Source organism: Lepisosteus platostomus, chromosome 19 (assembly GCF_059453375.1).
Source record: "Lepisosteus platostomus isolate fLepPlt1 chromosome 19, fLepPlt1.hap1, whole genome shotgun sequence".
In the NCBI taxonomy this organism is placed as follows: domain Eukaryota; kingdom Metazoa; phylum Chordata; class Actinopteri; order Semionotiformes; family Lepisosteidae; genus Lepisosteus; species Lepisosteus platostomus.
In genome coordinates this window covers 8,032,861-8,054,161 of record NC_142629.1, presented here as the reverse complement: position 1 = coordinate 8,054,161, position 21,301 = coordinate 8,032,861, and the positions used below count along the sequence as shown (strand labels likewise).

The 21,301-nt window shown below is 37.4% G+C and overlaps 1 protein-coding gene across 4 annotated transcripts in view; it reads left to right on the top strand.

The window, feature by feature from the left end:
- Positions 1 to 21,301, top strand: part of sdk1a (sidekick cell adhesion molecule 1a) — a 493,742-nt gene that overhangs the window by 449,207 nt on the left and 23,234 nt on the right. For all 4 annotated transcript variants that reach the window (XM_088612342.1, XM_088612344.1, XM_088612341.1 and 1 more), the window contains 7 exons: positions 4,809 to 5,003; positions 8,639 to 8,840; positions 11,747 to 11,850; positions 12,748 to 12,818; positions 14,996 to 15,128; positions 17,775 to 17,831; positions 19,162 to 19,263. In XM_088612342.1, the coding sequence (XP_088468468.1) occupies positions 4,809 to 5,003; positions 8,639 to 8,840; positions 11,747 to 11,850; positions 12,748 to 12,818; positions 14,996 to 15,128; positions 17,775 to 17,831; positions 19,162 to 19,263 (864 nt within the window). The remainder of the gene's footprint in view (positions 1 to 4,808; positions 5,004 to 8,638; positions 8,841 to 11,746; positions 11,851 to 12,747; positions 12,819 to 14,995; positions 15,129 to 17,774; positions 17,832 to 19,161; positions 19,264 to 21,301) is intronic.

The following is a 21,301-nucleotide window of genomic DNA, read 5'->3' as shown; positions in this document are numbered from 1 at the left end:
TTAAACTGAATGGCACCCCGTGCTGAATCAAACCACTAGAGAATAGCAGAGAGCTGAATCTCTGTACTGCTCAAGATTAGTCTTGGAAAAAAAGCATAAAACCTGAGTGGGATAAAATATGTTCCTAACACACTGGGGGGAAGAAAAGGTTTATGGTTTTAGTCAATTTTATTCTCACTGAATTGGAGTCCTGGTCCTGGAGGAACAGTTTTCTTAAAGTTTGATTTAAGCTAAGCAATAAAGCTGTTTTATAAAATATTAGACAACAGGTAGGTAATTCTTAGCTACTGTATGTTAAAGTGGGCTGTAAAATATGGCCAGTATGTGTCCTTCAGTGATTCTGAAATTGTGCCCTACTGGATGTAGCTTAAAGAGATAGATTGATGGAGAAAAATTACAATCTGTTGGCTACTGATTGAAATATGCATTTATATATTTTATTCAGAAATGTGCCTTTCATAGAAGGTATTCAATCATATTCTTTTACAATATAATATTTTCCAAAATTCAATACCTTGTTAATCAGTAAATCCTGAAATACAGTATATGCATGACTTCCCTTGTGTGAGTGTTGTGGAAATGTTGTCCATATGATTTATTCTGGTGTTTTGTATACAGGACAAATTAGGACTGTAAACTGTGCTTTTTTATTTTTTAATTAGTGTTTTATTTCTCAATTGCTTAGTTAGCAATTTTGGTGAGTCTTAAGTGACCTCTCTGATACTAAAGAATTATCTTGCATTGTAACACTTCTGTCACCACTATAAAGTCTAGTAAGTCAATGTCTTCAACCTGTCTTCCCTTCTTAAACAATTTTAAAATACAACAGGAAAACATTTTACTTTCAGTTATGTACAGAAATCACTCTCTTTAGTAGCATAATAGCCCTGGGCATTTGGAACTAAAGTAAAAGAAGAAATACACTATAGTCCTTCCTCCACTAAGAAATGGATCAGTTTATGACATCTGTGATTGCATATTTAACTGAAATGAAGAGTCAGGAGAGGGATTCCTGGCCTCTATCTACACAATGGCGTTTGGCCTCAGTTTCACAATTCAGAACTCTCCCTTATGGTTTACACCATAGTGTTGACCCCCATTACCTAATGTTTTGAAGGAGAGGTCATGTTCACATGTTTGTTTTACTTGTCTTATGTTTCTCTCTGCTTGATTTTTCTCTTAAATGCACCGTAGCAAAGGCATTTAACTCCAAGTCTTGTAAGCCCATTTTCTTCCATACACTGGTTCAGAATGCAATCTCGTTCAGGAGCCATTGAAAATGAGGCCTTTTCAAACGTCTGCAAACACTGACCATTAATGTCACCAGAGAGTAGTTGAGGTTTGCTTTTGAATTTGCTGCAGATGGAATAATCCTGCTTAAACCTGCCCCCAGCTTCAATTCTAAAGAGACATTTTGCTGAACTACAAAGCACAGGGGTAGAGGAAGGGAAAGAAAAAATGAGAACTAAACAGGAAATTTCATGCAAGACTGAATCCAACTTCAAAGTGTTTAAATCGCGATGCTGGCTCAAATGCAGTCCTCCGAGTACAAAAAATGCACAGTGATTTGACACTGTTTAATCCACATATAAAACTGTTGGGGAAAAAGGATGAATTTCTAGGTGAAAATGTATTCACGTACTAGTGCACCATTTGCTGTTTATACTATGAGGGTGTCTGCTGCATTAGGATTGGAATAGGAGAAAATCAAAAGTACATTAGCTAGTGTTTTATTATACCATATATGGAAAATAAATGCAATTGGGTGCCTTTCAGTGATTTATGATAATGGCATTTCTTTTTGACAAAGAAAGTTTAACTGTTGAATATTGAAATGTGGCAATGTTTTTTTCTTTATAGGGCTAGATCATGAATAATCATCTGCAGTGCTATTAAATACTTCCATCAACTTTCATTCTAAGTATATTTTATAATGTCTGGTGCCCTGATTCCTGCCAGGTTTATTTACTACCATTTCGTTTCCTCTTTAAGTAGACCCCTAGCTATTTGCAGCCTCCTTTCATTTGTAACCTTCTTTGAGTTCTTATCATTCACCACAATGACTGTTTTTCTTATTGTGTTATAGTACATTCTAACACTGTATGCATACCTATAGCAAGCAAAATTACATACAGTATATGTTTCTTAGGAGAGGATAGTGGAGCTGTGGTTCAACCTTCTGAGAGGTTGTGGGTTTAGATCCTAGGTGAAACACTGCTGTTGGACCCTTAAACAATGTACTTCACCAGTATTGATCCAGTAAAATAGCCAGCTGTTAAAATTGGTGCAAATATAAGTTCATTTGGTTAAGAACATTAGCTTTGATCAAAAAGCCAAGGCAAAGTACTTGTTGTAAAAAGAAATACAGCAAAAGCTTTGTTATCTGACATCCATAGGTCGATCTACTGGTCACAGAAGCATTTCAATGCATTTTTGCAGAATGGGATAGATCACTGGAGATAAATAAAAACTAATTTAGAGTTAAATCAAATAGCTTTTATGCTTTTGATGTGAGTTAAAAAAGCTTTCTGGACATAAAATGCCAGTTAATGTAGATTTTATTGCATAAGGGGAATTTATTTTTCAGCTTTTCTTTCATATAATTTACTTATGGCAGACACAAAATAGTGGTTTTCATGTAAAGAGTTAAATTAGATAGATAGGACTTTATTGATCCTGAAGGTAAATGGGGAAATTGAAATAGTTTGACTTCTCTCCTGTTTGTATTTAATAAGTTTTCATTTAAAAATGGAATTTACAGGTAAAAATGAGCAGATTATATTTGTGTTTGTTTTTGTTTTAATGCTTAATCTTGTAGAAAGGTACTATTGAGCAGTCTCCTCCTGTACCCAGAACAGATACAACAAACCTCTCATTCCCTGCAGTTTTCTTGTCTTTAGAGAATCTTCTACTCAGCAGGTGAGGGCAATTCTGTTTCCATTACCAATCTTAGCTTTTTATCTTGAGACTGCCTGTGAAAGTGATCAGTCATGTGTTGCTTGTGAGCAGTGGATCAGCTCTCACGGGGGACTAAGCTGAGAAAGTCAAACTCTCTTCATTTGTGACCGCAGTCACATTTGAGTCCTTACATTCTTGAATTCCTGAATTGAGAAGAAGAAGATCTAGCCAGTGCATGCCAAGAAATTCTTTTCAGAGGAACATTTATTTAGAAACATTTCAAATGTCAGTGTAATAAAAAAGATCAGTATCAATCTAACTGCACTCTAAACAGGTATCAACATAGAGTGTTTTTTAAATCTCTACCATAGAATAATAATAATTGCCTACACTTATATAGCGCTTTTCTGGACACTCCACTCAAAGCTCTTTACAGGTAATGGGGACTCCCCTCCACCACCACCAATGTGCAGCATCCACCTGGATAGAAGACATGGCCTTCTCATTCTTCTGTTTTTCATAGACATCAATTATTTTTCCACTTGTTTAAACAAGGATATTCCTTGCTCTCATCTAGTAACTCTTCAGCACTCTTGCTAAATGATTGCTACTATCTAGGCCTCTTGAAGCAGCAGAAAAAAAGATAAGGTTGGCTGGTCTTACTATGGCTAAGAACTCTTCATGCTACATAATGAGCTTCTGCACTCCTTTCCCTGGCATCACTGAGATCTAGCTGTACTATCACCTGTATTTAATATTACTTATTTGGAACCCTGTAATACTCAGATATACAGTATGGTCCCACATTCTACATTCTGGATGTGGGATATGGAGTGCTGCTGCTGGTGCATTCAGTATTTAATGTGCAGTACTTATGTAGTGAATCTTTGAATTTAGAGGTTCTTTGAATGAAACATGATGTATATTAACAGGTGGTGGGCCTGTTTTTGAGCAACTTCAATGCAATAAAAACGAATCCATTAAATGCTCTACCACAGTACTACAGAATAAGTGATAGTCATTTTGTTAAGGTATTGTGACTTCAAGTGCAAGAACGTTTTAGTGAGATTTTTGATTTTCAGTAGAATTGTTTCCAGGACTGATAATGGCCTACTTTTGAATTGTAGAGCTAAAGGGGTAATACTGTACAGCAAGAGCTTGGAAAAAAATAATATCTGAAACTGAAGCACCATCCTACAGATAAACAGAACATTCCATGGGGGTATGGTAATTCTCTCAGATCCGGCGTGACTGAATTACAGGACATTTCATTCCCTGCAGAAAAGATAAAGGGTTTTCTTTCTGAGCCAACTGTCCACACTTCGCTGGCATTAGCCACTTAACCTTCATTCATTTTTGACACAGCTGCCTGTCAGAAAATGGACTTAATTCTAATGAAATGTTAGTCTAAGTCAAAACGTGTACATGTTCATGACAAAGCAACAGTGTTTGCATAGTATGAACAGGGGTGGGGGTGTGCAGCCATGTTCAGTGGATGCAAGGACAGTTTGTTTCATTAAACTGCACAGTACACAAGAAGAAACTTTGGATCAGTCGTCAAAGTGTACTGATTGGTTTGTGTTGTGTTAAATAGGTTCACTGTCCTTTCATCATTTCAATCATTCTCAAGTTGATTCGGCTGTAATATGTTCCTTGCAAATAAATGATTATTACAAATTATAGTTCAGATCATTTGTACATTGGATTATTGCTATTGAGGCATTGAGATGTTATCATCAATATTCAGGAGGTGTCTTTGCCTTAGAACCTACCATTATTTTTTTGCAGTGCTGTATTGTTTGAGTTTGAAACAGAATAGGAAACTAGAACTAGATTTTTATATAGATATTAGATTTAAAAAGAATGCTGTGGAGAAATCTCTAATTTGCCTTCTTTGTTTGATATTCCAGGATACCAGATAGCCTACAGGCTGGCTGCGAGCGACCCTAACAAGTTCATCACTGTGGAAGTGGGCTCCAACGCCAGACAGTTCACAGTGACAGGGCTTGCCCCAGAATCGGCATATGTATTCCGCATCTCTGCCAAGACTCAGCAAGGCTGGGGGTCACCAGCACAGGCAGTGGTGATAACGACAGAGAAACGAGGTGACACGGCTCACGCAGCCACCCATCCAGTCTTCCCTAAGCTCACTCCAAACACACATGTCCATTTTGACATTAACTCGTAGCTCATAATTGCTAACATTGTAGAGCTGTTACAAATCCCTTTGTCAGCCCATTGTTCTTCTGAAGATGATCATGTGAGATACTGTATCACTGAGAGACATAAAACAAACAGGATTTTTTAAAATATTTTTGTTTCACGTTTTCTTTAGTTAGATGATTAAAGTATATGTAAAAAGAAAGTTTTTTTAAAATATATTTGCTTGTGCTTTCTAAGTATCTAACTTAAAATTCACATGAAGAATCCTGAGATTTCAATCATTTAGATTAGGATTCACTGTATAGTCTAAAATACTTTGTTAGAATGTTATGTTAAAGGGTTTATAACTTGTTTTGCACACATCGAAGAGACATTTTTGACTATACAGAGTATCAAAAGAAACAAAGCACTCGATTTATGCATGTATAATTCTAGAAAATATATAATAATAATTGCTTACACTTATCTAGCGCTTTTCTGGACATTCCACTCAAAGCGCTTTACAGGTAATGGGGACTCCCCTCCACCACCACCAATGTGCAGCATCCACCTGGATGATGCGACGGCAGCCATAGTGCACCAGAACGCTCACCACACATCAGCTATCAGTGGGGAGGAGAGCAGTGTAATGTAGCCAATTCATAGATGGGGATTATAAGGAGGCCATGATTGGTGAGGGCCAATGGGAAATTTGGCCAGGACGCCGGGGTTACACCCCTACTCTTTTCGAGATTTTTAATGACCACAGAGTCAGGACCTCGGTTTTACGACTCATCCGAAGGACGGCGCCTGTTTACAGTATAGTGTCCCCATCACTATACTGGGGCATTAGGACCCACATGGACCGTAGGGTGAGCACCCCCTGCTGGCCCCACTAACACCTCTTCCAGCAGCAACCTTAGTTTTTCCCAGGAGGTCTCCCATCCAGGTACTGACCAGGCTCACACGTGCTTAGCTTCAGTGGGTTACCAGTTGTGAGTTGCAGGGTGATATGGCTGCTGGCAAAAATATATATATTATGAAAACTCAATTGTTATTAGTTTGACTTTGACAGTTGATTGACAAACTGGTGAAAATCTAAGAAGAAAAATACAGAAAAATCCAATATACCCTGCATCAATCAGTTCATGCTCATCACAAGACCAATCTCCTTACTTCTAAAGACCTCATTAGCAATGAAGCCATGATCTCGTTAGTTATGAATTAAGGTTTAATATAGATCAACCTGATAGCTGATGGCTACACTTATTGTTTTGCACAACAGACTAGTCAATGTGGAGGATCAAGTGTGATGGTCTGGGCTGTAATGTTTAGTCACTACAGAATACCACTTGTAGTGATAAAACCTAGCCTGACTGCATGGGACTATGTTGATCAAGCCCTGAAATGTCACTTGCTGCTCTTCCTGATACCCAATATTCCAGTGGACAGTCCTCATGCTGCTTGTGTATCTACTATTTTCTTGTGATACCTAACTGGCTTGTGCTGTTGATGCCCTACTTGCCAGACATGCACTCATTAACCGTTTGTGGGATGAGCTTGTAAGCATATAGCACCTAGGGGTCAGAGACCAGTGAACAGGTTCCTCGCTTGTCCAGGTTCTACAGGAGGAATAGGAGAGAATCCCACACAATAGCATTGGCAATGAAGTGAAAAACGTGCCTTATGTTAGTTCTAACACTCATCATGCATGCTACTAGCCTGTGTCTTTCACAGCAGATGTGCTGTTGATCAGCCCAGCAAATGATAAATGTTAATCAGTATAATGAATTTACCTATGTCAAACCTGTTCAATAAAATGTCAGTGCACCTGCTACAAAATGATTGTCACTTCCTGATGATATCTTTGTGAATTTCTTGACAGTTACAAGTGATAAATTTCTTTTGATGTTCCATGTACAAAAAAAATCTTTTTTTCTTTCATGTAGTCCTAAGGGGTTATTTATAATTCCATTATTGCCTTAAGAGTAAAGCTTGTTATTTATCTCACTAATATTTTTTATCAAGAAGACTCCTCAGCTCTGGGACATAATTTAAATATTATTATGGTAAAACCTGCAGTGTTTTTTTATGAAATACAAATATTCAGAAAAGGGTCTACTTGACTGTCAAGTTAATTCAGTATAATACATTTTATATAGCTGTTTTCATGCAACCTAATAGTGCTGTGTTTGTAAAAAGCAAAAATAATGCCAAAGTATAATAACAGAAACATGTCATGAGAAGTCTGTTTATAAAGATCACATTTGTAGTCTGTTTTGTACCTTGTAGTTATAAGCATACACAAGAGTCTAGTCAGTTAAGATAAGCTTCTTATTACCTTGTGGAAAGATAAAGGGAAAAATAGGTTATATTTTTTATTACTGTTATGCGCTTAATGGAACGTTCTTAAGTGCGTGTTCGTTTTGCACACTTGAAAAAAGCCACTCTTAGAGGTTACACAGCTGCAGTAGTTAAAGTTCGGAATACAGTGTCACTGTTTGCAGTTACATTTTTAAAGCACTTCCCTCAGAAGTATTCAACACTAAATTTTACAATATTGTTTGCGCACTCTGGTTTTATAGTCACTCTGTAAAGCATTTGAATACAGAAGATACTTAAAGGGATTAATCCTCTTACCCTATCGAATTGACGCATTATGCCTTCTAGCTCTCTAATGATTGCCATTTAAACCAGCAGAACTTTGTATATGTCAGAAATCTCAGTATAGTGTTACAGAAATAAAATAATTATCACCATGAAGTAATAACTGATTATACACCCTAGTAGCACATGTTTAAAGTTCACATTTTCATGAGCAGAAAAATACTAATAAAAATGGGAGCACTGAGAAATAAATGCTGATTAATCAGGCTTTAAAAGCTCTTCAGAGGCAGGTCACCAAGAGTGTGTCCAATCAATACCTGTTTTATTACACAGCCTGCCTGTTTAATCACAATCAATAAAGTCTGCATTTAAAATTAAACAATTATGCCTCTCTCTATTGAGTTTTTCTATTAAAATCAATAAGGCCATGCAATGTTGTGATGAGGGACTGAGACGTGAAAGGCAAGGCTGGGATTGGAGAGGAGCCCAGCCCTTGTGAGAGTTACCTGTGTAACCAGCCACTACATTAGCACAGACCGTTCAACAGCAAAGTACTGTATGTTGCCAAGCACGGTGTTTAGCTGACCCATATAGCCCACATAGCCTCCTCGTACAGAAAGAACAAAGACCAGAGATCCACTATCCTTACTGCAATAGGCAAGCGCTTTGCAGTGCAGAAAGGAAATAAGATTACAATTCAGAGTGTACTGAACTAATAGCCTAGGCACATGATAGCCAGTGATCTAGGAGCACATGGCTTGATATTGCTCTGGGACAGTATTCATTTCAAAATCACTGAACCAGTGGCATGGTCTTTTGTCAACTATCCTTGTTGTTTTAAAACATGTACATGAGTATATGGTCTCATGAATGGTCTATATTTCATGAATATACAGTATTGTGATAAGTTACAATATCATGTTCAGTTTAGATATTAAAAAAATGGTTCTGCATCTTTTAATGCTTCTTTACCCTTCGTGTTTTCCTGTAGATCGCCCGCAGCCCCCAAAGCAGCTGTCTGTCCCCCAGGAGCAAGTACAGTCCAGGAGTCTGCTGCTGTGCTGGGTTCCAGGAGGGGACGGGTCCTCGCCTGTGCGCTACTTCACAGTGCAGACCAAAAAGCTCCCTGACGGCAACTGGCAGACCCACTCCTCTGCCATCAGTCACAACAGCACATCCTGGGAGATCGACCGGTGAGCCTCTGCCTGTATCTGCAGGATTCTCATGCACTTAGGTGGTGTCTCCGAGCACCTCTGTGACCCATGGAGTATTAAAATGTGACACACGTACAAAGCAGATCAAGGGAAGCACATTCCAGTGAATATGACACTAGAGAGAGCCACAGCAGCTTAATACTGTATGACCACTATTTTTGTATGTAAAAGCTTGCATGCCTTGAAGGACAAGGCATACAACTATGTGAAACAGCGCAGTACCCACTGTCTTTTTCCATGGGGGGTATCTTCTTGTACTGTATGTGTCCCAGAAGTCTTTGATCCATAGTGCAGGTTTCACAAAACAGTTGTCTGAATAGGTCATCTTACTTTTTGAGCATTGCATACACAGCCTCTGGTTACCTATACAGGTCCTTAATCAAGATTATGGTGATATTATAGCATTTCTTAATTAATCATATTATGCTATTTCCATAAATTATACAACTGATAAAAATAAGAAGCTTGTGTAGGGTAAGTACTAAACTTTGCATTAATTTTATTTTAAACTCCTGTTTGTGTGTTATTAATGTTTCATAGAGTTTATTGGTTCTCTTACCAAGACTTATATACTGTACGTGAGAACAAACAATCTTTCAGAAAAAAGAATGGAAACAGTGCTTTAGTGTACAAATGAGCTGCGTATTGTAGATGTAGCTCCTAACATGCTGCCAGTAACTGAGAATACGCATGTTCATTGCCTGTGGCTAAAACTGTGCTGTCTCAAGTGCAACCTTAGACGACCATGTACTGTTGTATTCTTAGCATCTCTCCACCTCATATTTTTTATTCCCTCAGTAGAACTTATTGTTAATAAGCAGCAAACATCAGCACACAGGGATGGAAGGGTTTCCCCTCAGTGATGAAGTATTAAACTCCTTGTAATTGGGAATGTAGGTCTCAATGTAGCATACAAATGGTCCAGTGTTTCTTTAACATGTACTGTGAAGCCATTAATAATGTTTTAAATGACTATTGTGTCTTGATTATTATAAATGATCCACTCCTTTTTGTCCTTTTTCATTTATTAAGTTAGTACATCTATCAGATAAATCATCTCAAACAAATTTGTTTCAATGGAGGTCAAAGTTTAGAAGCTTAGTTGTGTTTTTGACAGAATCTTGTAAAACTTTCCTTCTGCAGTTGCAAAACCAATCAATGTGTTCTCACAAACAGGTCCGTTTTCAATAGCTGAGAAGGTTAAGATGATACATAGGCAATTAAAATGGGATTTAAGTCATTACTGGTGCTGTAGCGCTGTTTTATCCATCTATCTCTGACATCTCAGAAGTGGCCGTCTACCTCTTCTCCAGAATTAACACAAACCGCTATGCATGTTCCTCAGTTTGGTTTTAAGCCCAGTGTGTAAATGCCATATACAGTACATTAACTGCCAGCATTTTCTATAAGATTGGGGTCTAAGACCTTTCTTCTGTTCATTCTGATTTGTTATTGGTTCAATCAAACCTTGTAGCTGGTTAAAATTGTTAGGAGGCTTTTAGCTGAGCAGAGTTCTTTATTCTTTCCTGGACTATAACAGATAGCTAGAATTATTTAGGCATTGTACAATGTTGAAAAGCATTCAGGACAATTTGATTCAGAAGTATTCTTCCTTCCAATCATACAGTAAATGGAAGTCAATTTACAGTATATAGAATTTCAAATCCTAAATTAAAAACTAAATAGCTGAAGACTGTAAATATAGATCAAATGCAGTTATATTTGTGCCAGTTTAAGACTCCTATATTATTATGAAACTAGTTGTAAATAAGGTGTTATTATTACAAAATAGTGTAGTTTGGCTACACAAGGTAGCTGTATTCCCAAAGGAAAATGACAATAACTTCTAGTTACAGTATCTGCGAAGGTTACAGAATATTGTTTGTCATCTTATGGTTTTGTCTGGTTTCTGTAAACTCACTCCTACTCTAGGATTTCTTAAATAAATCAAAAGTCAAAACTAGGTTCACTAGGACGGTGCCTGTTTTACAGTATAGTGTCCCCGTCACTACACTGGGGCATTAGGACCCACATAGACCGCAGGGTGAGTGCCCCCTGCAGGCCCCACTAACACCTCTTCCAGCAGCAACCTTTAGTTTTTCCCAGGAGGTCTCCCATCCAGGTACTGACCAGGTTCACACCTGCTGAGCTTCAGTGGATTGCCAGTTGTAAGTTGCAGAGTGATACTGTATGGCTGCTGGCTGCTTTCTTATTTTCTTAAATATGCTAGTTAATAATGCTAGTTTTCTCTGGGGTTTGTATTCTTTTTCCAGTGTGGTAGCTTAATATTAATAGTCTGTTAGGAAAGTCAAAAATGAAATGCCATGGTGCACCCAAGTGATTCTGTGCTGTGAAGATAAAACGTATTTGAAACTTAACATCTGGATTCCTGAATGACTCAATAAATAAACTTACTCATCCAAGCACAGGTTGGGTTCTATAATGTAATGGTTCTATAATGTAGGTGTCTGTTGCCACTGACTGGTATTTCCCAAATGACAGCACACAGTTGACTGACTACACTGACGGTGTAGTTGGGATTAGTCAGCCAGGATTCTGTCAGCTCCCAGCAACCTCTGCAACTATACGGAATCCTGCAGGCGTGCAGTGCTATAAGTGACAGACGTGCTTCTCCTCCAGTTGTCATTGAACCTCCTGCACGGGGAAGCATAGCTTCTGATGTGTTAAAAGATGAGTGACAGGTGGACTGGTTAAAGGAGTCTGTTGACTCTTCCTCTTTCTCCCCTTGTGGTGTTGCAAAGGTTATTGTTGTGAGCCGAAACATGAAAACACACTGTTGGGGATTCCAAATTACGTGGGTATATAGCAAAAATAACTGGAAAAAAGTGTTGGAAAAATAACACCTGGATTTTGACATCTTTCAGGCTGAAACCATTCACTTCATATAAGCTGAGAATGATGGCAACTAATGATATTGGAGACAGTCCCTATAGTGCAGAGACTGATGCAATTACAACTTTACAAGATGGTGAGTACAGATTCGGATAATATGCAATATTGGTTTTCGTTGTTAAATAAATAAAACTCAAAGCACAATTCTTTGTGAAGTCAGCATTTTAACCATGCATATATAGATGCTTCATATTCATATTAATGATCCGCTTCCCTTTATTTGGGTTTTGGCAGCAATTTACTATTATTAAAAAGAACAAAGGATATGCTTTGTTGAAACATCAGGCATCTCTGTTCATCAAGATTGCATCAAGACTGGTGTTTATAACAGCAGATAAAAGAAAACGATTGAACAATCCTGGACTTGCTTGAGAAAATGTTAGTTACCTGTTCAAATACAGCACAGCTGTCTGGACACATGCTGCTGTTTTATGTATTTTTAATTGTATAATTCTGAGGTGTTTATTGTGTTTGAAAGTAAAACATTGACATAAGAAAAACTGCTGGTATGTTTTTCTTGATCATTTGTTTTCTTAGTGACACACTACACTTTCTTTGTCTTTTGGGGTGATAAATAATTTCTTAGGGGACCAGATTGCAGTTCCTTTATAAAAAAATAAAATAAAATGTCTCCTTTTGTGAGGGACAAACAACCAAAAAAGTTTAGGGTTAAGTTAAACTTTAACCATGGAATTATAATTTGGTACAACGGAAATAGAATGTAATTACACCGCTGAAGAAACATCTTCTAGACAAAAAATAAATTGTGTCTTTTTGCACTCCCACCACCTTTGAACACTCAATATGTTCTTAGCGATTTAATCAATTATTAGAGTGATTACATTACCTTTTTAGAGTGTCTTAGTTTCTAGATGCTTTAGTTTATCAGGTAGCCAGATTAGTAATAATAAAGTAATTCAGCCATGTCTATTGAATGTGTGTGATTTCTCTTGTGTTTTCTTTTTCATTTCAGTTCCTGATGAGCCACCTGTTATTTTGGCAGTAAAGCCTTCTACCACCACTTCTGTCCTGGTTCAATGGCAGGTAGGGTACTATGGTCACATCTCTCACAACACAACAGGTCATTAGATCAGTGCTGAACTTCCGTGGCAAGTGACTTGCATAAAAATGAAAGAATATAAATCTTCACCATGCAATTTGTTTTTAAAACATAAATATCAACATAGTGTCTTACAATTTAAACTGTCAGTCTAATTCTTAGTTTTTTTTTATTTGTCTGGTAATGTAAAAAGAGAGAATAAGAAATGTAAACTTTGTTTCATTTGCAGACATTTGTAATCTTTTGTTGAAAATAAAGCCCAAACGTCTCCTGGGATTACATTATGAAAAAAAGAGCCTCTGCCTATTTCCATTGCTTTTTTTGCATTTTCCAGTGATTAACTAGTAAGTTTAATGAAAAGGGATTAAAAGAAATATGTTTAACTGTTTGGAAGTTCTGGCAGCTCGGTGTTCAAGGTGATGATATACACATGCAGTTAAAGGATCCCACTAGCCGAATGTGATTAATGTACAATGTGCAGACATTCAGTTTAAAAGTACATTCTAAAAAGAGCATTAATTAGCTGTAAAAGCCCTTATACATTGACCTACAGAGTCTTAGATTGTCTATCCTTAATGTGATTGTCTTATCAATAGAACTGCGGGCTTCACTGTATTAATTAATTTTAAAATGGAATTTGCTAATTGCCTAGTGACTTGGTCTTTCACATATTTAATTCAGATCATATATCGATTAGTTGTTATAGGATTGAACACAGTACGTGAAGCGATCTTCATTGTCATGCTTATAATACATTATGAAATAACATATGATGTTACTGGTAACATACTGTATACTGCAGTGCCTTGCAAAATCTTATCAACTGCAAAGTTTCACATTTTGTTGTTGTCAAAGTTTGCAGTGATGTCATTAAAGTGTTTTTTATATGTAGGATCTACACAATCTGCTCCAAACTGTATATACAGTATGTGATATGTTATAAATAACTTTGAGGTTTACACCATTTAACAAATATGTCCTTCTCCAAAAATGAGTTTACTTAGCAGAGACTGCATTGGCACTTAAACTTAATTCATGACATATCTTACAGTATATTTTTGCAAAACTAGCACTTGTACACAACAGCACTACCAACTATATGAATGGTATGTTGTTTGATTAACGAAACTCAAATAATCTTGAGAATTCCTGACATCTTTTTTTCTGTCAAAATGCAAATGTGGCTCCTAAGGTTATATGTAATCAAAAGCAGAATTTCTGCATGTACCAAGTTATTATCTCATTCCATATAAAACTAATAAACAATCAATCTCATGCTGTGCCTGTGTTTTCACAAGAGAGCATCACATTTCTGTCATCTGTTACTGCATTAAAATTTTTTGCAATCTTAAGCAGGAGAAATGGTATGGAATCATTATGAAGTAGAATTCCAAACTCAGGATTTCTTTTGACTTAGAACAAGTTTGTCTGTTCAAGCACTGAGTATCTGCTGTTCTCAGGGTCTTCTCATTGTTCCTTCACATGCCTTTTTGAGATCAGCTCTGATTTCAATTTGCCAGTTCTTCTCCATGTACTTTGTATTTTTAATTCTGATCATCAAATAATATCACATCACATCAAAGCAAATAATGTGCCCATTATTTTATCCTTAGTGAAGGATGTGAATTCCTGTTGTTACACATTCATTGCCAAATTGTTTTTCTTCATTTATCTGAATGACCACAAAGAAGAGGAGGTTATGCAGTCCACAATGTTCAGTTGATTTGCTTTATAGTCCCATGCCTAGCCAATCACTGGCTGCATTATGAGAAAAACACCTATGAAGTCCCCTTGAAACCAATACTTTCCTCCCGGAAAAGGACAGTTTTACAGTAGATAATAAAACCTAACCTCCAGTTCTTTAGGAGATACAGTAAGAGGATCTGGACCACCCAGCAAAAACCCACAAATGCAGGGAAATCACAAAAAACTGCAAGCAGGCAAGTGGCCTGATCTGGAAGCAAACCCAGAATCCTGGAGCTGTGAAGCAGCTGTGCTAATTACCATGCCACTGCATCATAACATGTCTTCTATTTTAACAGCTTTACAAAGCAAGCGCTCTGAGGAATCAAGCACATTATGGAGTAAAAGAAAGTTTTTTTATGGAATCCCAGGCCTACTGTATATGTTTAGAGTGACCTTTGGCTTTTGAATGTTTCAGCGCCCAAAGGATGACAGTCTGAATGGAGTTCTGATAGGATATCGTATTTATTACCGAGAGCTGCCATACGAGAATGTTCAGCCAGACTCCAAAACAGTGGGCAACCATTCTGCACTGCGAGCCGAATTAACAGGTAGGAAACCATAATCTCTTAATACAAATGGTGTAAACTGTCTCTCTATAGACCCAAAACATTGATTATGTTTCTTCCTAATTCCAAATCTGGCATTTATGTCTTATTTCTGAGCCATATCTCCTGTTAACATTCCCAGTTTCCAGTTGTTATTTTAAGTTTGGTCTGCATGTTGATATTTACTAAAAGTTAATTAAAAGGCCCCTGCAGTTACCTTTACTTTAATGCATTGAAGCACAGGTCTCATCAGGTTTTACACAGATTGTTATAAACTGCAGTAAGTTTCTGTGGGAGGGAAACTCATTACTGGAGTAGATTTTAGAGGTTATTTTGATCTCCCTAACAAGGCTGTTACTTACTAAGACATGATTAGACAGCAAGGTTAATAACAGGGGAAGAATGTAGCCCTAAAAATAGTCTGAGCTGCAAAACAAAAAAAATAATTTTTAAATTATTTAAAATTAAGATATGATCAAATAAATTGAAATAAACTTTGATTTTAATGTTAAAAAACATCACTTAGGTCAGTAAACCTTATCAATTTTTGCCTAGGTTTAATTATATAAGAATGATTGTTTTAAAAGGCAGTGAGGTTTTGAGTTTATTTCATTGTAGTGTTCTTGTTTATCTTAGTTATCATTTTGGTTTACTACTTTACTAAAGGTATTACATTTGTTGGTTTCCTAAGTGTCTATGACACTATCTTTTGTAAGTATCTGTGCAAATTTTCCCACAAGGAATGCTGTTCTACATTTCCCAGTTCAAAGGAACCTTGTAATACAATGTATGTGAAAAATGAACTCAGCATATAAATGTATTTAACAAATTAAATAACAAATATCTGTCAGTTGTGATCCAGCAAATATTAAGGACAACGTTCAGCTATATCAGTGGAATTTTAAAACAATAAACACTGTCTGTTGGTTGGATGGTAGGAGTAGGCAAAATTCAAAACGTATCTTTTTGTTTACCCTTTTAAATTGTCAAGTTTGTGTGTTTAATCTGAGATGTAAGTATTGCTGTCAGGAAAAGATGCAATGTGGAGTGCATTATTTGACTTCACTACAGTTCAAAAGAGATTTGAACAGGATTTTCCCATTGCAATCAGATTAAAGAAGTAAATGAGCCAAAAGCTACATTGGAAAGGCAGCAATCTTTGCTAACCAAACTGGTTTTAAAAACATTAAACATCAACATTAAACCATACACCAACAGAAGCATCTTTTATTGTGGCTCATTTGATTAAAAATAAATGTTCACAGACGGTGAAATTGTTAAGGGTGCAATGACTGTGATGGACACATTTTTATTTGTGAATTACAAAAACATTCCTGAAATCAAGTCTGCTATTTCAGACATGCAGCCAGAACACAATGCAGAAAGCATTTCTGTTAGCCAAGGTAAGAGAGCAGTTAGAGTAGGATAATGCGAACTTGTCAATGGTTCTCAGTTCAGCATGATGAATTGGTGGATTCAAGTGATAATGTTCAGTTAGCAGTATTTGTTCGATCGGTATTTGAAGACTGCACTGTCAAAGAGTATAGACTATGAGTATCTATGGATGTTTTCCATTGCTTTGATATAGGTCTCAACAAAGAAAACAGAAAAAACAATGAAGGAGAAAAACACTATAGAAGCTTAATGTGAAAAACACTATAGAAGCTTAATATGTTTTCACCCAAACTAGCTTTAACACATGCTCCAGATTTGTTGATAGGTTGTATTGTAACAAGCATATAAACCTAGGTTTATTTATTTGACTTTGAAGTGTTAATTAGCTGATGCATTTGCAGACTTCATTGCCAAATCGCAATATAGTTTGATTTTTAGCTGAAAAATAATTACCATGTGTGAGATACATACCAATTAGCTACTGGAGGTAAATTATCACATCTTTACCCTTAACTAGGCAAGCTCAATCTGGAACACATCCTTAGTCTTGTGTGCTAAACAATTGTTTAAAATATAGCATACAGTATACAATATGTAGGAGTTAAAATAAAGAAGTAGGTTTTGGAATTCATGTTTTGAACACTACAGAAAACAATTAAGTAAAAATACCCCCTGTAGATAACTTGAACTGCAGATGAAGTACACAATACCATATTTGAGTGTTTGCTCTATTCTGCATTCTTTAAAATATGAGAAAAATGTATTCCTTCTTGGGAAAATGCTTGTATATAGCACATGGAGGCACTCTGTAAATAAGATGCTCTGAAGACCCAGTACAGTGTGGGTCAGTACAGTATTTACAGTCTAAATAATTGGATTGGGGCTACAACACTCACTACCACTACATTCTGTTTAGTATTAGATATCTTTATTTCATAGGAATTTAGAAGACCTAACTCTTCAGACACCTGTTGCTGAAAAGAATTTATTGTCATAAGTAGCTCACATGTAAGCTCCTGAAGTTGTTGTTGCTGGGTACTATTTCATTAGTCATGGAAATCCTGATTCACCTTAAACTGCATTTCTTAATTAACACTGTTTGCTGAATTGCAGTGAATATTTTAATTGCACTAAAGATTTAAGTTTGCGCCCCAATATTCTCTTCCATTTGTAAGATGTCTTCCACTGAATACCGGTGCTTTAATAAAGTATAACAAGGTCTTGTTTTCTTCTTCCTTTGTTTGCCTTACATAGCCAAAAGCACTTTCAAGACTGTGAGCAGTGCTTTGTTAACAGAATTTGAGCTAACACGTAAGTTTCTTTTAATTGCCGATCTCTGTAAGTGTGCTTTTCTTTGAAGTTTAACAAAATATTCATGCTCCTTCCAGCAAAAATGTGTAATCCCAATACACACACATTTCTGTGTTAACAAGCATTTCCTTTAATTTGCCTGCTTTGTCAGAGAGCACAGAACAATTTTGCCTGCAGATTGTTAGATGGGGTGTGTCCCATTCCCCTTTGCATATGAGGTTAAGAATCAGAGCAAGGTAAAATATAGCAACTAACTTTTTGTAAAAAGTATGTCTCACTAACTTTAGAAACAGTAATATTATGATGCTGAATTATAGCCAATACATTAAACATTTTTTTTGTTTTTCCACATCATTTGCTTTTAGGTTAGGTTAGATAAAAAATTCATAAATGACTTGCATAAATATAATTTTGTGAGTGCTATCTTACTACAGTATGTTTTTAATTTTTAATTGGTCTCTCAAAAGAAGACTGGCCTTGTTGTTCCCAAACACAAGCTGTCTAACTTCTTAACTCATGTCACACAATTTCTGAGTATGAATTAGAACTCATAGCGTGTGATGGCCAAACCAAAGAAACCTCAGCAGTCCACGCAGACAACCCTACCCATCTGACCTATTTACTGAGATGAGTCTGCTTTCGGTAATGTCATTATATGTCCCGATTGGGCTGAGGCATGTTAAATATTTGTTTTTGTCTTAAAGACTATCTTTAATCGGAATATCGTGTGAAGATCTGGGATCATCCTAGCATGCCTTGGTTTCATGCAGGCAGAGTAGATCTATGAAAGATAATGTAAAACAAAATTTTACAGCAGAGGTCATTGAAGCCATAAGACAACTCAGAGATTATTGTTTAAAAAATTACAGGTCCACCTTCTGTACAGTAGTTTTTCTTATTGAGAAACACCACAAACTCATAACAATAATCATAAAATTAACTTTGCTAGGTGTATTATACCTGAGTTTGTAATACCGAACCACAAGTTTGAGAGTTTCATAATTTTCCTAAACCTAGAATTTGAGAACTTACTACTTTTAGTACTACTGAATTATCATCAATACCATGTTAGCAAAATTATATTTGCTCTTGTGTTAGGAAGCAGGGTCATAATCTTCTCTTTTTGAGCTAATACATATGTGGCACATGAGATGCTGAAGATGTTTTTGATAATTTGAAGAAAAAGAGGTTTTAGAGTAATGTTAGATAACTTGTTTGCTTTTGCTGTTGCTGTAGCATTACTGGCTTTTAAGCTCCCTAGCAGTTTAAGTTTCTTAAAACAAAAGCCTATTTGAAGAATACAGTGATAAAAGATGTCGGTTTTTTTCAGAGCTCAACAAATACAAGCGCTATGAAATAGTGATGACAGCATACAACATAATTGGCGAGAGCCCCTCCAGTACCCCCGTGGAAGTATTTGTGGGAGAAGCAGGTAGGGTACTAAAAATTGTCTCCCCTTAATACCAATGGTCTAAGTTGGATATTTTATTTTTTAATTATTTTTTTTCTTGTGTTTATTAAAGAAAAATAAAATCTATTGATGTACATAATACAATACATAGTCGTGCATCTCTCTTTTTTTGTGGAATCTGATGGTTTCTGTTCTTGCTGCTACAAAGCTCTCGATTGTAATTCATGTTCAGAATTATCCCTGTTTTTGTTTTCTGTAGGACTTTATTAAACTTTCTGTAGAAGTTTATAAAAACATTCCTACTTTTGTGTCAGCATACTCTTAACTTTTTTTTTCTTGATTTGGCATCACATTTTTCAAGAAAGTGCTTCTGGTGTATAAATACCTATTACAATTTCTGATTCGCTCTAGCATTTTTACTGAACAATTCTATCAGTCACCATTAAGATCTTTTTTTGTATTCATGAATTAGAAAATCATTTTGCTATTCAGTTGTCTCATGATCTGTAAATTGTCACGGACGTCCAAAGGGACTAACCGTGGGGAGCAGGAGAGCGGAAAAAGACCCATATGCGTAGCGGCAAGACGGGAAAAAGGCCCGGGCTCATTAGTGCAAAGAGTTCAGGAATGCCGTATAGAAACCTATGCCCTCAGGGAGCGGACGTGGGGCGCCCTGGTGCTAGGCGGGTCTCAGGACATCCGAACGTCAATGCTGAGCGAGGACAGAGTGCAAGACCCGGAAATATATAGCCCAAGGGAAAGAGAGGGACAGGAAGGACAGCAGACCGGAAACTAGGGACAGGACAGAGAAGGAGCGCCCTCTGGCTGCAGAGGGCGTGACAGTACCCCCCCCTTCATGGGCGGCTCCCGACGCCCATACAAATAAATAAGCTGCACAGCACTGGGGGGAGGAAAAACCTCATTTAACTGAAAGGAAACCTCCGGGAATCCACGGCTGAGAGCTACCCCTTCCTCCGGGGTATAAACCTTTATTGGGTGGAGGAAGGGGGGGTAGAGAAGAGCTCCGGAGACTTAAAACAAAAAAGTACACAAGCACAAACACAACAGACAAAAACCTGGGAAAGACCAGGGAGACAAACCACAAAAAAAAAAAAAATAGGAACCAAACACAGGTAGGAACCAAAGTTCCGAGACACAGAGAGCAGGGGGGACCAAAAAGGAGGGGAAACCAGGAAGAAAAAAATCAAAACAAAAGGCAAAAAACAAGAAAAAAAAAACACAAAAACCCCGGGGAAAAATACCGCAGACTGGGCAAATGGCACATTCACATTCTAACGCCGATATCGGAGTGGACAACCTGAGGAAAGCCAGACCGAAGTCCGCTCACAGACACAGATGCCCGGAGTGATATCCAGCAAAAGAATGGAGGAACGGCAAATGGGCACGTTCGCATACTAACGCTGATATCGGAGTGGACAACCTGAGGAAAGCCAGACCGAAGCCCGCTCACAGACACAGATGCCCGGAGTGATATCCAGCGAAAGGCATGGAGGAACGGCAAGAAGCTTACCATTCTATTACCGATATCGGAGAGAGCCAGACCAGGAAGAGCCAGGCACGAGAACCCGCTCCAGACACAGAAGCTCGGAGTGATATCCAGTAATAAGAATAGGCAAGCCAGCTCAACATTCAATCACTGATATCGGAGTGATCTACCCGAGGAAAGCCAGGTACAGGACCCGCTCACAGGCACGGAAGATCGGAGTGATATCCAGTGATTAGAATAGAGGAACTGAAAAAAAAAAAAACAGCCCAGAGAACAAGAAAAAAAAAACTGCGGCAAGACAAAAAAAAAAAAAGCACCGCTCGCGGGGTCAGTAGGTGGCTCAGCATTCTGTCACGGACGTCCAAAGGGACTAACCGTGGGGAGCAGGAGAGCGGAAAAAGACCCATATGCGTAGCGGCGAGACGGGAAAAAGGCCCGGGCTCATTAGTGCAAAGAGTTCAGGAATGCCGTATAGAAACCTATGCCCTCAGGGAGCGGACGTGGGGCGCCCTGGTGCTAGGCGGGTCTCAGGACATCCGAACGTCAATGCTG